Here is a 13466-nt window from a genome sequence, read left to right on the forward strand (position 1 = left end):
GCTATTCCCTTTCCCCCTTGAAGTAAAATGGAATCGTCTGCTTTCACAGGTTCTTTCAGAGCCTCCATTTACTTCATGTGACTTTTCTCTGCTCTGATGTCCTGCCCTTGCAGAATGTCCCTTTGGATGTCTTGTCTTGTCTTTTATGGTGTGGATAGTACAATGTGCTCAGACTCTTTTTATAAGGTCTGCTCAAATCTTTGGAATGTGACATGTATTAAGTTTCCTAGGACTGCTGTTATAGCTGGATGACCACAGAATTTTGTCTCGTGATTCTAGAGGCCAGAAGTTCAAGAGATGAAGATGCAGGCCAGATGCTTCCTTCTGAGAATGGTGAGAAGATCTGCTCCAGCCTCTTTCCTGGCTGTTGGTGGTTTGCTGGCAGGGTGGATTGCAGAAGTACCACCTAGTCTCTGCCTTCATCATCACATGGCCTTCTTGGGTGTATATCTGTGTCCATACTTGCCCCTTCATAAGGACGTCTTTTCAAATGGGCTGAACTGAAGGATATTAGTCATGGTGCATGAAGTGCCTTCCCTCCCCTCCAGTATGATCTCAGTTCAGTTCAGTCACTCAGTCACGTTCAACTCTTTGCGACCCCATGGACTGCAGCACGCCAGGCTTCCCTGTCCATCACCAACTCCTGGAGCTTGCTCAAACTCATGTCCATTGAGTCAGTGATGCCATTCAACCATCTCGTCCTCTATTGTCCCCTTCTCCTCCTGCCTTCAATCTTTCCCAGCATCAGGGTCTTTTCAGATGAGTCAGTTCTTCATAACAGTCAGCCAAAGGATTGGAATTTCAGCTTCAGCATCAGTCCTTCCAATGAATATTCAGGACTGATTTCCTTTAGGATTGACTGGTTGGATCTCCTTGCAGTCCATGGGATTCTGAAGAGTCTTCTCCAACACCACAGTACAAAAGCATCAATTCTTCGGCACTCAGCTTTCTTTATAGTCCAACTCTCACATCCATACATGAATACTGGCTTTGACTAGATGGACAAAATAATGTTGGCAAAATAATGTCTCTGCTTTTTAATATGCTGTCTAGGTTGATCATAGCTTTTCTTCCAAGGAGCAAGCATCTTTTAATTTCATGGCTGAAGACACCATCTGCAGTGATTTTGGAGTCCCCCAAAAGAGTCTGGCACTGTTTCCATTGTTTTTCCATCTTTTTGCCATGAAGTGACATGACGATGCCATGATCTTAGTTTTGTGAATGTTGAGTTTTAAGCCAACTTTTTCACTCTCTTCTTTGACTTTCATCAAGAGATTCTTTAGTTCTTCTTCGCTTTTTGCCATAAGGATGGTGTCATCTGTGTATCTGAGGTGATTGATTTTTTTCCCGGAAGTCTTGTTTCCAGCTTGTGCTTCATCCAGCCTGGCATTTCACATGATGTACTCTGTATATATGAAGCTGAAACTCCAATATTTTGTCCACCTGATGCAAAGAGCTGACTCATTTGAAAAGACCCTGATGCTGAGAAAGATTGAAGGCAGGAGGAGAAGGGGACGACAGGATGAGATGGTTAGATGGCTTCACCGACTCAATGGACATGAGTTTGAGTAAACTCTGGAAGTTGGTGTTGGACAGGGAGGCCTGGTGTGCTGCAGTCTGTGGGGTCGCAAAGAGTTGGACACAGCTGAACGATTGAACTGAACTGAACTGTATATAAGTTAAATAAGCAGGATTACAACACAGAGCCTTGAGGTACTGCTTTCCCGATTTGGAACCAGTCTGTTGTTCCATGTCTATTTCTAACTGTTGCTTCTTGACCTATATATGGATTTCTCAGGAGGCAGATAAGGTGGTCTGGTATTCCCATCTCTCAAAGATTTTTCCACAGTTTGTTGTGATCCACACAGTCAGAGGCTTTGGCATAGTCAATAAAGCAGAAGTAGATGTTTTTCTGAAAGTCCCTTGCTTTTTCAATGATTCAGCAGATGTTGGCAATTTGATCTCTGCTTCCTTTGCCTTTTCTAAATCCACCTTGAATATCTGGAAGTTCACGGTTCACGTACTGTTGAAGCCTGTCTTGGAGAATTTTGAGCATTACTTTGCTAGCATGTGAGATGAGTGCAATTGTGTGGTAGTTTGAACATTCTTTGTCATTGCTTTTCTTTGGAATTAGAATGAAACCTGACCTTTTCCAGTCCTGTGACCACTGCTGAGTTTTCCAAATTTGCTGACATATTGAGTGCAGCACTTTTACAGCATCACCTTTTAGGATTTGAAATAGCTCAGCTGGAATTCTATCACTTCCACTAGCTTTGTTCATAATGATGCTTCCTAAGGCCCACTTGACTTGAGTATGATCTCATCTTGACCTAAGCAATGTATACCTGGAAATGTATTTCCAAGTAAAATCCCAATCCAAGGTCATGAGCATGAGGACTTGTGCATATGAATTTGGGGTGGGGCACAGTTTAACCCATAACATGCATACTTTTAAACCACTGTTCTTCAGAAATTCCAAAATAATTCAACATTCTTTTAGATATGAACTTCTATTTCATTTCTGATTGATGAAGCTTTTAATCTTATTTTTGAGTACTGTGGACTATTTGTGTCCCTCCAAAATTCATATGTTGAGATCTAGTCCCCAGTCTGATGGTATTTGGAAGTAAGACCTTTTGGGAAGTGACTTCATGAAGGTGGACTTAAGCCCTGGTGAATGGGATTAGTGCCCTTGTAAAAGAGACCCCAGAGTGCTCCCTCATTTCTTTCTGCCACATGAGGATGCAGCAAACAGATAGTCTCTGAACTAAAAAGAGGGCCCTCACCAAATACTGTATCTGCTGGTAAGACTTGGCAACAAGTCTAGAACTAGACTAGAACTGGGAGAAATAAAATTCTGTTGTTAATAAGCTACCCTGTCTATGGTATTTCTGTTAAAGTAGCCTGAACAGGCTAAGACATACAGGTGTAGTTAAAATAAAAAATTTCTATCATATGTCCATCTTAGAACCACAGGAAATGAACTACCAATTCTTACATTCTTTTGTCCAAAAATATTTGTATCCATATTTTCTAAAATTTATGGTAAAAATTTCAAAATTATATATAGGTCCAACATATGGTGAACCATGGCATTCTTATCAGTCATTCTCATCAGTCAGCTTCAACAAACTCCTGTATTCTGTCATTTTTGTTTCATCTCTTCCTCGTCACCACCATCATCTCTTCTCTTGATGTTGTTAACCTTATTTAAAAAGAAAAAAGCCTCTCAAGGTGCACTGATTCACATTTAGAAAGGATAACCATTGAAGCAGTACAAAAAAACTTGAAAATGAGCTGAATAGATGGTTTTACACTAATAGATTTTTACAACTGTTGAAAAGTGCCTGAAGTACCTTTACTCCCATGGTTTCCAAGTGAGTTCTAAGTGAGAAACCCTTCTAATTAAATTTATCTGGGAATTCCAAATAAAATCTCATAAAAAAGTTACCAGGGGGAAAGCAAAACTCTACCATCTGCTCCACTTTCTGTGTAGCTCATTTGAGTCTGAAATCCTTTGGGCTCTGTAGAACACACGTTGATGACCACAGTGAAGGAAGCTGTTTGAAACTGTACAGCCATGTGGTTGCAGAGATAGGACTGGGACACAGCAGTCTTGACTTGCAAAGAAGCTCTCTTTGTTCTTCCTATCTCTCTCATCAATTTTTGAAAGTTTTTTTTTTTTCTTATTTGTGTCCCAGGCCCAGGGTGATTAAAGCACAGCCTTCATTCCTCTAGGAAAGCAGGCAGCAGTGGCAGTTTGTTTCCTTCCGCCTCACTCAGTATTAGGTCAACAAAATAAAATGTCTGTATCGACCTTTGAACTTTGCCACAGCAGAAAAATTGAGAATCTTGTTCTTTAAAAAACTGTTAGAGGGCTTCCCTGATGGCTCAGTGGTAAAGAATCCACCTTCCAATGCAGGAGACATGGATTTGATCCCTGGTCTGAGGATCCCCACATTCCATGGAGCAACTAAGCCCGTGTTCCCCATCTGTGGAGGCTGTGCTCTAGAGCCTAGGAACCACAGCTACTGAAGCCCACTCGCCCTAGAGCCCACGCTCCACAATAAGAGAAGCCACCACAGGGAGAAGCAGGGTAGCCCCCACTCGCCATTATTAGAGAAAAGCCTGCACAGCAGCGAAGACCCAGCACAGCCAAATAAATAAATAAAATTATAAAAAACATAACTGTTAGAATACTTGCTTTTCTAGATGATTTTTTTTTTTTTTTTTTACTGTTTGGCTGTACTTCACAGCATGCAGGATCCTAGTTCCCTGACCAGGGATCGAACCTACACCCCGTGAAGTGGAGTCTTAACTGCTGGACTGCCAGGGAAGTCCATGAATTATTTTCGTATTTCATTTTCCTGTTGTTCATTTCATGGATAAAGATACATAGTTGATTTTTGTATATTGATCTTGTATCCTGCAACTTTGTTATTTCAAGTTGAACTAGATTATTTTTAGTTTTGAAATCCTAAATTTGACTAAGGTTTTTACATATTTAAAAATGTTTGTACACATTATAAAATTCATTTATTGGGACTTCCCTGGTGGTCCAGTGATTAAGGATCTGCCTGCCAAGGCAGGGAACACAAGTTTTGATTTCTGGTCCTCGAAGGTTCCACATGCCATGAGGCTACTAAGCCCATGCACCACAACTATTGAATCTGTGCCCTAGGGCTTGTGAACCGCAGCTATTCAAGCCTGAGCACAGCAGAGCCTGTACTCCACAATGTAAGCTGCTGCAATGAGGAGCCCAGGTACCTTAGCTGGAGAGTGACCCTCACTTTCTGTGATTAGAGAAAGGTCGAGAGCAACCACAAAGACCCAGCATGGCCAAAAAGTAAATAAAATTTAAAAGTTCATTTATGGTAAATGTACAAGCCCATGATTTTTAGAAATGTATAAAATTGTACAATCACTACAGTCTAGTTTTCGAACAAGTTCAGTCTTTATAAATTTTACTTTCCAAGACGTTTTGTATGAATGAAATTATACAGTATACAAGGTTTTATGTCTGGTTTTCTCCTAGAATAATTTTCAGATTTATCCATGTATTCTAGTGTGCTCCTTTCAGTTGCTGATTAATAATGCATTTTATGGATACATGGTGTTTTGTTTATACATTCACCAGTTATTGGAAATTTGCATTTTTTCCATGTTCTGGCTGTCAATAATGTTATAAGCATTCCTGTACATATCTTAGTGTGGACATAAAATGTCATTTCTCTTGAATAGACTCTGAGGAGGAAAATTGGTGATGGACAGGGAGGCCTGGCGTGCTATGATTCATGGGGTCGCAAAGAGTCGGACACGACTGAGCGACTGATCTGATCTGATCTGATCTGATGGTGAATTTATATTTTAACTTTTAAAGAAATTGACAAACGTTTTTCCGGAGAGGAAATGCTTGAATGTTCCAGGTCTTCACATCCTAGCCAACATTTGTTATTTTCTGTCTTTTTGATTACAGCTGTTTAAGAGAGTGAATAGTGGCGTTTCCTTGTTTTGATTTGCGTTTTCCGGAGGGCTACTGATGTTGAGCATCTTTTCATGTGCTTGTCAGCCATTAATCGATTGATTGTCTTTGCAGGAATGTCTATTTGAAACGTTTGCTCATTTTTATATGAGTTATTTATCTTTTTGATACTAAGAGTTCTTTGTATATGTTGGATACCAGTCTTATGAGAGACATGATTTGCAAAATTTTTCATTTCATCTGTGACTTCTCTCTTCATTTCAATCAAGAGTGTTTTTTTGAAGCTCAAGCATTACATTGTGATGAAGTCCAACTTCCCTTTTTTTTTTTTTTTTATGGGTGGTACCTTTGGTATCATATCGGAGAACATTTTGCCAAACCCAAATCACAAAGATCTTTTCCTCCTGTGTTTTTTCCAGATATTTATTGTTTCAGCTCTTAACATTTCAGTATGTTATCCATGTTGATTTAACTTTTGTGTCGTGTGAGGTAAGGGTCTAAATTCACATTTTTGCATGTATTTTTAGTTGTCTTGACGCCAGTTGTTGAATGCCTATTCTTTTATGTGTTGATTTGTCTTGGCAAAAATCAACCATAAGCATTATGAATTCCTAACTCTCAATTTCATTCTGTTGATTTACATATCTATTAAAAAATTTTTTTATTTATTTATTTTTGGCTGTGCTGGGTCTTCATTGCTGCACAGGCTTTCACTAGTTGTGGCGAGCTAGTTGTATTCTTTATTATGGTGCTTGGGTTTCTCATTATGGTGGCTTCTCTTGTTGTGGAGCATGGGTTCTAGGGCACGTGGGCTTCAGTAGTTGAGTACATGGGCCCAGTAGTTGTGGTTCCCGGGCTCTAGAACACAGGCTCAATAGTTGTGGTGCAGGGGCTGAGTTGCTCTGTGGCATGTGGGATCTTCTCAGACCAAGGATCAAACCCATGTCTCCTGTGTTGGCAGGTGGATTCTTCACCACTGAGCCACTAGGGAACCCCCTACATACCTATTTTTATGCCAATACCACACTGTCTTAATAACTGGTTTTATAGCAAGTTGCAGTATATATCCTCCAACTTTCTTCTTTTCCAGAATGCACTTGACTGTTCTAGCTTCTGAATTTTCATTTTTTTCATCTAATTCATGAACATAAAGTGTCTTTCTGTTTATTTAGATATCCTTTATTTATTATAGTTTTAAGTGTATAAGCTCTGCATGTGTGCTCAATCACTTCAGTCATGTCCAGCTTTTTTGACCTTATGGACTATAACCTGCCAGGTTCCTCTGTCTATGGAGTTTTCTAGGCAAGAATACTGGAGTGGGTTGCCATGCTTTTCTCCAGGGGATCTTTCCTACCCAGGGATTGAACCCAAGTCTCTTGTGTTTCCTGCATTGGCACAAGGGTTCTTTACCACAAGCCCCATGTGGGAAGCCCAACAAGCTCTGCATATCCTTTATTAAATTTATTCCTGTTTTTAATCTTTTGATGATAATTATTTTAATAACAGTAACAATTATTTTAATCTCAGTTTTCTATTGTTCATTGCTAGTGTATAGGCATAATTGAATTTTGCGTGTTGATCTTGTGTCCTGCCTCCTTGCTGAACTTGTTTATTACTTTCCAGGAGCATTTTTGTGGATTCCATTGACTTTTCTACATATAGGATTCTGTCATCTGCACATAAAAACCTCTTCCTTTGTATCTCTTTCTTTCTAGTTTGGGCCCTTAATTTACTCTGCCTTTTTTTCTTACTGCACCTTTTAAAACCTTCTGTGTATTGTTGAATAGAAGTGATAAGAGTGGAATCTTTGTCTTGTCTGACTTATAGGAGAAATAATTTGGTCATTCATCATTCAGTGTAATGTTGTGCTGTGCTGTGCTTAGTTGTGACCCCATAAACCGTAGCCCACCAGGCTTCTCTGTCCATGGAACTCTCCAGGCAAGAACACTGGGGTGGGTTGTCATGCCCTCATCCAGGGGATCTTCCCAACCCAGGGATCGAACCCAGGCCTCCCACATTGTAGGTGGATTCTTTACCGTCTGAGCCACCAGGGAAGCCCCAGTGTAATGTTAGCTGTTGATTTGTGTGTGTGTGTATTTCCTTTATCAGTTTGAAGATATTCTTATCTATTCTTAGTTTGTTGAGAGTTTTACCTTTAGTGTTGTTGGATTTTGTCACATGCTTTTTCTGTATCTATTGAGATGATCATGTGGTTTGTTTCTATTAATATGTAATATTACATTAATTGATTTTGGAATGTTAAACTAACTTTGCATTCCTGTGAAAAGTCCCAGTTGATCATGGTGGACAGTCCTTTTTCTTCCTTGCTTGATTTCTTGTTGTATGTTTGGTATTGCTCCACTGTCAGGATAATAATGGGCTCATAGAATGACTTGGAGAATGTTGCCTTTCCTCTGTTTGTAAAATAGTTTGTTGATGGTTGGAATTATTTCTTCTTTTAAATATTTGATAGAATTTTTCAGGAGGTTCTCTGGGTCTGAGCTTCTCTTTGTGAGAAGGTTTTTAATTACCAGTTAATGTCTATACTTTTCTGCACCTATTCAGACTTTCCATTTCCTGGAGTGAGCTGTGGTGGTATGTGACTTTCGAGGAATTTTTGCATATCATCGAAGTTGTTGAGTTTATTGGCGTACAATTCATAATATTCCCTTGTATCTTGTTAATGTTTGTAGTATCTGTAGTGATGTCACTCTTCCCATTCCTGATATTGTATATACATATTCTTATTTTTCTTTTTATCAGTCTAGCTACAAATTATTAATACATAAATAAATCAATTATTACATTGAGCTCAAAGAACTAGTTCTCAGTTTAATTCATTTTCTCTATTATTTTTCCTTTTATCTTTATTATTTCCTGCCTTCCTCTTCCTTTGCATTTAATATGCTCTTTTTCTAATTTATCAAGGTGTAAACTGAGGTCATTGATTTGAAAATTTTGTTCTAATGTAGATGTTTAATATTATAAGTATTCCTCTAATTATTATTTTAGTGGAATCCTACAAATATAGATGTGTTATGCTTTTGCTTTCCTTAATTTAAAATTCTTTTCTAATTTTCCTTTTCATATCTTTTTTGATCCAGTGGTTATTTAGAAGTACATTATATAGTTTCCAAATATTTGGCGATTTTCCAAGAACTTTTTGTTTTGATTTATAATTTATGTTCCAGTCAAAGAGCATACACACTTTGTATGATTTGAGTCCTTTTGAATTTAACTCTTGTTTTATGGCCCAGAGTATGACCTGTCTTAGTGATTATTCTGTATGCCCTTGAGAAGATCATGTGTTTTGATGTTTTGGGTAGAGTATTTTCTAAATGTCGGTCAAGTAAAGTTGGTGGTAAGTGATGTTCACGTCCACTGTATCCTTGCTGATTTTCTGTTCTATCACTTATTGAAAGAAGGGTGTTGAAATCTCCAACCATAATTGATTTGTTTGTTACTCTTTGCAGTTCTTTCAGTTTTGGCTCCATGCATTTTAAAATGCCACCATTAAGTTAATAAATATTTAGGATTTTTATGTTCTCTTGATTAAATGACCCCTTTATCCTTATGAAGTAATCACATTCATTTTAAGTACTATTCTTTGCTCTTAACTCTACTTTGATATCAATATGTTCACTGTAGCTTTCTTTTGACTAGTGTTAGCATAGTATATCTTTTTCTTTCCTTTTATTTTTTATCTTTGTTAATTTGCTTCTTCATAGTTAAATTGTTTCATGTAGGCACCACATAACTGGGTTTTGCTTTTTAAATTTTAACTGATAGTCTCTGCATTTGAAAATTGGTATGTTTCATCTTTGCACAGTGGCAGTATAGTCAGTGAGGTTTATCCATGGCACAGTTATTGTTAATTGAAAACTTTTCCCAATCCTCTGCTGTGATGACTTGAAATAGAGTTGACATTGGCAATTTTTTTAAAGTATTGAATTATTGACTATACTGGGTCTTAGCTGAGGCATGTTGGCTCTTTAATGGGCATGTGGGATCTTAGTTGTGGCATGTGGCATCTTAGGTCCCTGATCAGGGGTTGAGCCCAGCTACCCTGCCTTGGAAACTCAGAGTCTTAGCCACTGGACCACTTAGGGAAGTCCTGACATTGGCAATTTTTGACAGTCTCTGCAGAGATTGATTTTTTTTTAATGGTATGTTTATACTGTTTCCTTTTAATATGATTATTGGTATGATTGAGTCTGTCATCCTGCTGTTTGTTTTCTGTTTGTCCCATATGTTTCTTGTTTCCATCTTCTTCTTTTTTCATTAATTTTTTAAAAATTTCATTTATGTCCTTTTCTTATTCTTTAGCTATAACTCTTTGGTAGTTTTTTTTTTAACTTTAATGGTTACTTTAGCATTTATCAGTCAACGTTCCAGGAATATTACACTGTTTCATGTGTAGTATAACAACTTTACAGTAGCGTGCTTCTATTTCTCCTCTCCCAGCCTTTTTACTGTCATTTGTCAAACATTTTTCTTCTATGTGTGTTTTAGACCCTATAATACATTGTTCATTTTACTTCTGCCTGTATGTCTCCCTTCAATATTTTTTTAGTGCTGGTCTTTTGGTCATGAATTCCTGTTGTCTTTCTTCTTTTTTAAGATATAATTCACATTGTTTACCCATTCACAGCCAACAATTCAGTGCTTTTAGCACTGTCATAGAATTGCGCAACCTTTATTACAATTTTACTTTAGAATATTTTGCCCCTCACTAAAAAAACCCAAAAAAACCCCACTTAGTATTCTTGCCTGGGAAATCCTATGGATAGAGGAACCGGGCAGCCTATAGTCCACAGGGTTGCAAAAGAGTCGAACACAACTTGTTGACTAAAAAACAAAAAAGAAACCCCATATCCACTATCAGTTGTTCTTCTCCACACTCACTCACCCTTTTGGTAAGGGAGGGATCCTCTACCCTAAATACTGTTAAATGGCCCAACATACAATGCCCAGCCCTGACAGCAGTTTACTAAACACATATACTCATGGCTCTAAGGAGGACGAAACCTCACAACAATGGGGATGTATCATGTCTCTCTTGGGAGCAAAGTGAACAAATGTGGGCTTTTTTGGGAGGCAGGCTTTATAGGAATGTGAGAATGAGTTGACCCTTGTTTCACACCAGGGGATATGATTGGCTTATCTGAATAATTTCACAGGCTGGCAAAGAAATGAAACTTACTTGATTAAGAATCTGGTAGGATGCAGCTGTTACAGTTTTTTGGAACCTTTTTCACTGGGAGGGCATATCTGATGAGAGTTGGGAAGCTCATGGTTAGGCCTTGGGGGCCATGAGGCTCAGGGACATCAAGACAGCCTTCTTATGGAATCCTAATTTCAGACCTTAAACCACAGCAGTTAATCTCCATTCCTCTCTAGCTTCTGACAACCACTGATTTACTTTCTATGTTTGTGAACTTGTTTTTTCTAGACATTTCATATAAATGGCCTCATCTGATACGTGGTATTTTGTGTCTGACTTTTTTCCCTTAACATTGTATTTTCAAGGATCATAGCATGTTTCAGTACTTCACTCCTTTTCTTGCTGATTATTATGCCATTCCATGTTCTTGCCTGGAGAATCCCAGGGACGGGAAAGCCTGGTGGGCTGCTGTCTATGGGGTCACACAGAGTCGGACACGACTGAAGTGACTTAGCAGCAGCAGCAGCAGAGGAGGCTAGGAGAAGGCAATGGCAACCCACTCCAGTGCTCTTGCCTGGAGAATCCCATGGAAGGAGGAGCCTGGTGGGCTGCAGTCCATGGGGTCGCTAGGAGTCGAATACGACTGAGCGTCTTCACTTTCACTTTTCACTTTCGTGCATTGGAGAAGGAAATGGCAACCCACTCCAGTGTTCTTTCCTGGAGAATCCCAGGGATGGCAGAGCCTGATGGACTGCCATCTATGGGGTCGCACAGAGTCGGACACGACTGAAGTGACTTAGCAGCAGCAACAGCATGGACAGATCACGTTTTATTTATCCGTTCCTTAGTTAATGGGCATTTCCACTTTTGCCTATTATGAATAGTGACTCCATGAACATTTGGGTACACATCTCTGAGTGTATGTTTGTTTTCACTTTTCTTTGGTGTATATATAGGTTTTCCTTTGTTTTTGAAAGCTTTTTGGCTGGATATAAAATTTGGATTGGTAGGCTTTTATTCTTTACATGTCTTTGAGATACTCCTCCACTGTCCTAGTTTTCATTATTTCTGATAAGAAATCTGCTGTCCTCCTTATCTTATTCTTTTTGAATGTACAATGTTTTGGCTGCTTTTAAATTTTTCTTTTCATCATTGGTTTTAAGCAGTGTGGTTACAATGTGCTTTGGTGTAGTTTTCTTCATGTTTTTTGTGTTTAGAGTTTCCTGAAATTCTTGAATCTGTGGGTTTATAGTTTTCATCAGATTTATAAACATCAGTCATTTTTTTCTTCAAATACTTTTTCTCCCTTCCCCTTTTTGCCCCTCTCCCCACCACTCCAGGACTGTATCTAGTCAGTTATTCATGTAGTTGGTTGCTTGAAGTTGGCCCACAAAGAAGAACTGACATTTTCATTTGGGAGGGAATCCTTTTTCCCTGTGTGTTTTATTTTGGATAGTTTTTGTTGCTGTGCCTTTAAATTCAGTATCCTTTAAAAAATCTAATCTGCTGTCCACCTCACCCAATATATTTTCCATCTTAGATATTGTGGTTTTCATCTCTAGAAGCTTGGTTTGAGTCTTTTTTGTATGTTCAAATTTCTGCTTAGCTTTTTGAGCACATGAAATACAGCTATAATAACTGTTTTTAGTGTCTTTCTCTGCTAATCCTAACATGCTGATTTCTGTTGATTGATTTTTCTCTTTAGTATGGATGTCTTTTTCTGCCTCTTAGCATTTCTAATAATCTCTGACTAGATACCTGACATTTTGAAATTTACATTGTTGGATGCCAGATCATTTTGTATTCCTCTCAGTCTTGAGATTTGTTTTAGAATGCAGTTAAATTACTTGGAAACACTTTGATTCTTTCAGCTCTTTCTTTTATGATGTGTTAAGTGGATTTATCACAAGGCTGTCTGGATAAATTATTCTCTACTCCTGAGGCAGGATCTTTTTCATACTCAGTACCCTTGTTATGTGTTTTTATAGTCTGTAAAGAAGGACACTGTGGCCCAGCATGAGTGCCACTAATTCTTTCCAAAGCCACACAGAAGGAGGAAATCCTTTTGGATGGCTCTTTTCCCAGTCTCAGGAGTTTCCTTCCACATGTTCCCTGATCAGTACCCTACTGCATCTCGAGGGGAGCCTTCTGCAGACCTCCAGGATTCTCTCCTGCCTGGTACCCTGTCCAGTGAACTCCAGCTGTCCTGGTCTCCCTGGACTGTCAGCCACAGGACATCTCTGTGCCCCACCTCACTGCAATCTCTGTATTATGACATGGAGATTCTTTTAAAACAAGGACTCCTCGTTGTTTTCTGAATCTCAGAATTTCTGCCTTTTTGTTGTCTGATGTCTAATATCTTGAGAATTGTTTATTTTCCCCTTAGGTTATTTCAGTTGGGAAGCTAAATTCAGCCCCTTCTTCTCCAATTTGGATGGAAGAGAATCTGCCCAAAGGTTTTGACAGATGAATAAACCACTTGGCATATGAACTCTTACATGATTTTTTTTTTCTTAAATGACTTTTTTTCCAACAGATTTTTATTAGTGTTTTAAATTCTTTTCATGATAAATGTCTTGATCTAAGTATGTTTTCTGTTACCTTTACAGCTTGCCTCTGAAGATTGATTTGCTAGATAGTCCAGACTTACTGGAAACAACCATTAATGAGGTAGCTGGGGCACCTGACACCATGGACACCTCCCAAGCCCCAGGTGAAGTGAGCACAGCCACCAGGCAGGCTGAGTTAGAGGGACCTGAAGGTGAGCACAGGAGTAAGTAAATGTTCTGTGTGATATCAGTGACATTAGTTTATGTCTTT

General features: G+C 38.7%; 1 protein-coding gene and 1 non-coding gene across 5 annotated transcripts in view; both read left to right on the top strand.

Annotated features, from left to right (window-relative positions):
• EPB41L5 (erythrocyte membrane protein band 4.1 like 5) overlaps positions 1–13466 on the top strand; it is a 167427-nt gene that overhangs the window by 103622 nt on the left and 50339 nt on the right. For 3 of the 4 annotated variants that reach the window (XM_006057177.4, XM_006057179.4, XM_006057178.4), the window contains exon 17: positions 13256–13419. In XM_006057177.4, coding sequence (XP_006057239.1) covers positions 13256–13419 — 164 coding nt within the window. The remainder of the gene's footprint in view (positions 1–13255; positions 13420–13466) is intronic. The other variant, XM_006057180.4, reaches the window with a different exon arrangement.
• On the top strand, positions 9300–9437 carry LOC112583143. Its single transcript, XR_003107487.1, has one exon. It is a non-coding gene; the product is annotated as a U4 spliceosomal RNA (small nuclear RNA).

This window comes from Bubalus bubalis, chromosome 2, assembly GCF_019923935.1.
Source record: "Bubalus bubalis isolate 160015118507 breed Murrah chromosome 2, NDDB_SH_1, whole genome shotgun sequence".
In the NCBI taxonomy this organism is placed as follows: Eukaryota; Metazoa; Chordata; class Mammalia; order Artiodactyla; family Bovidae; genus Bubalus; species Bubalus bubalis.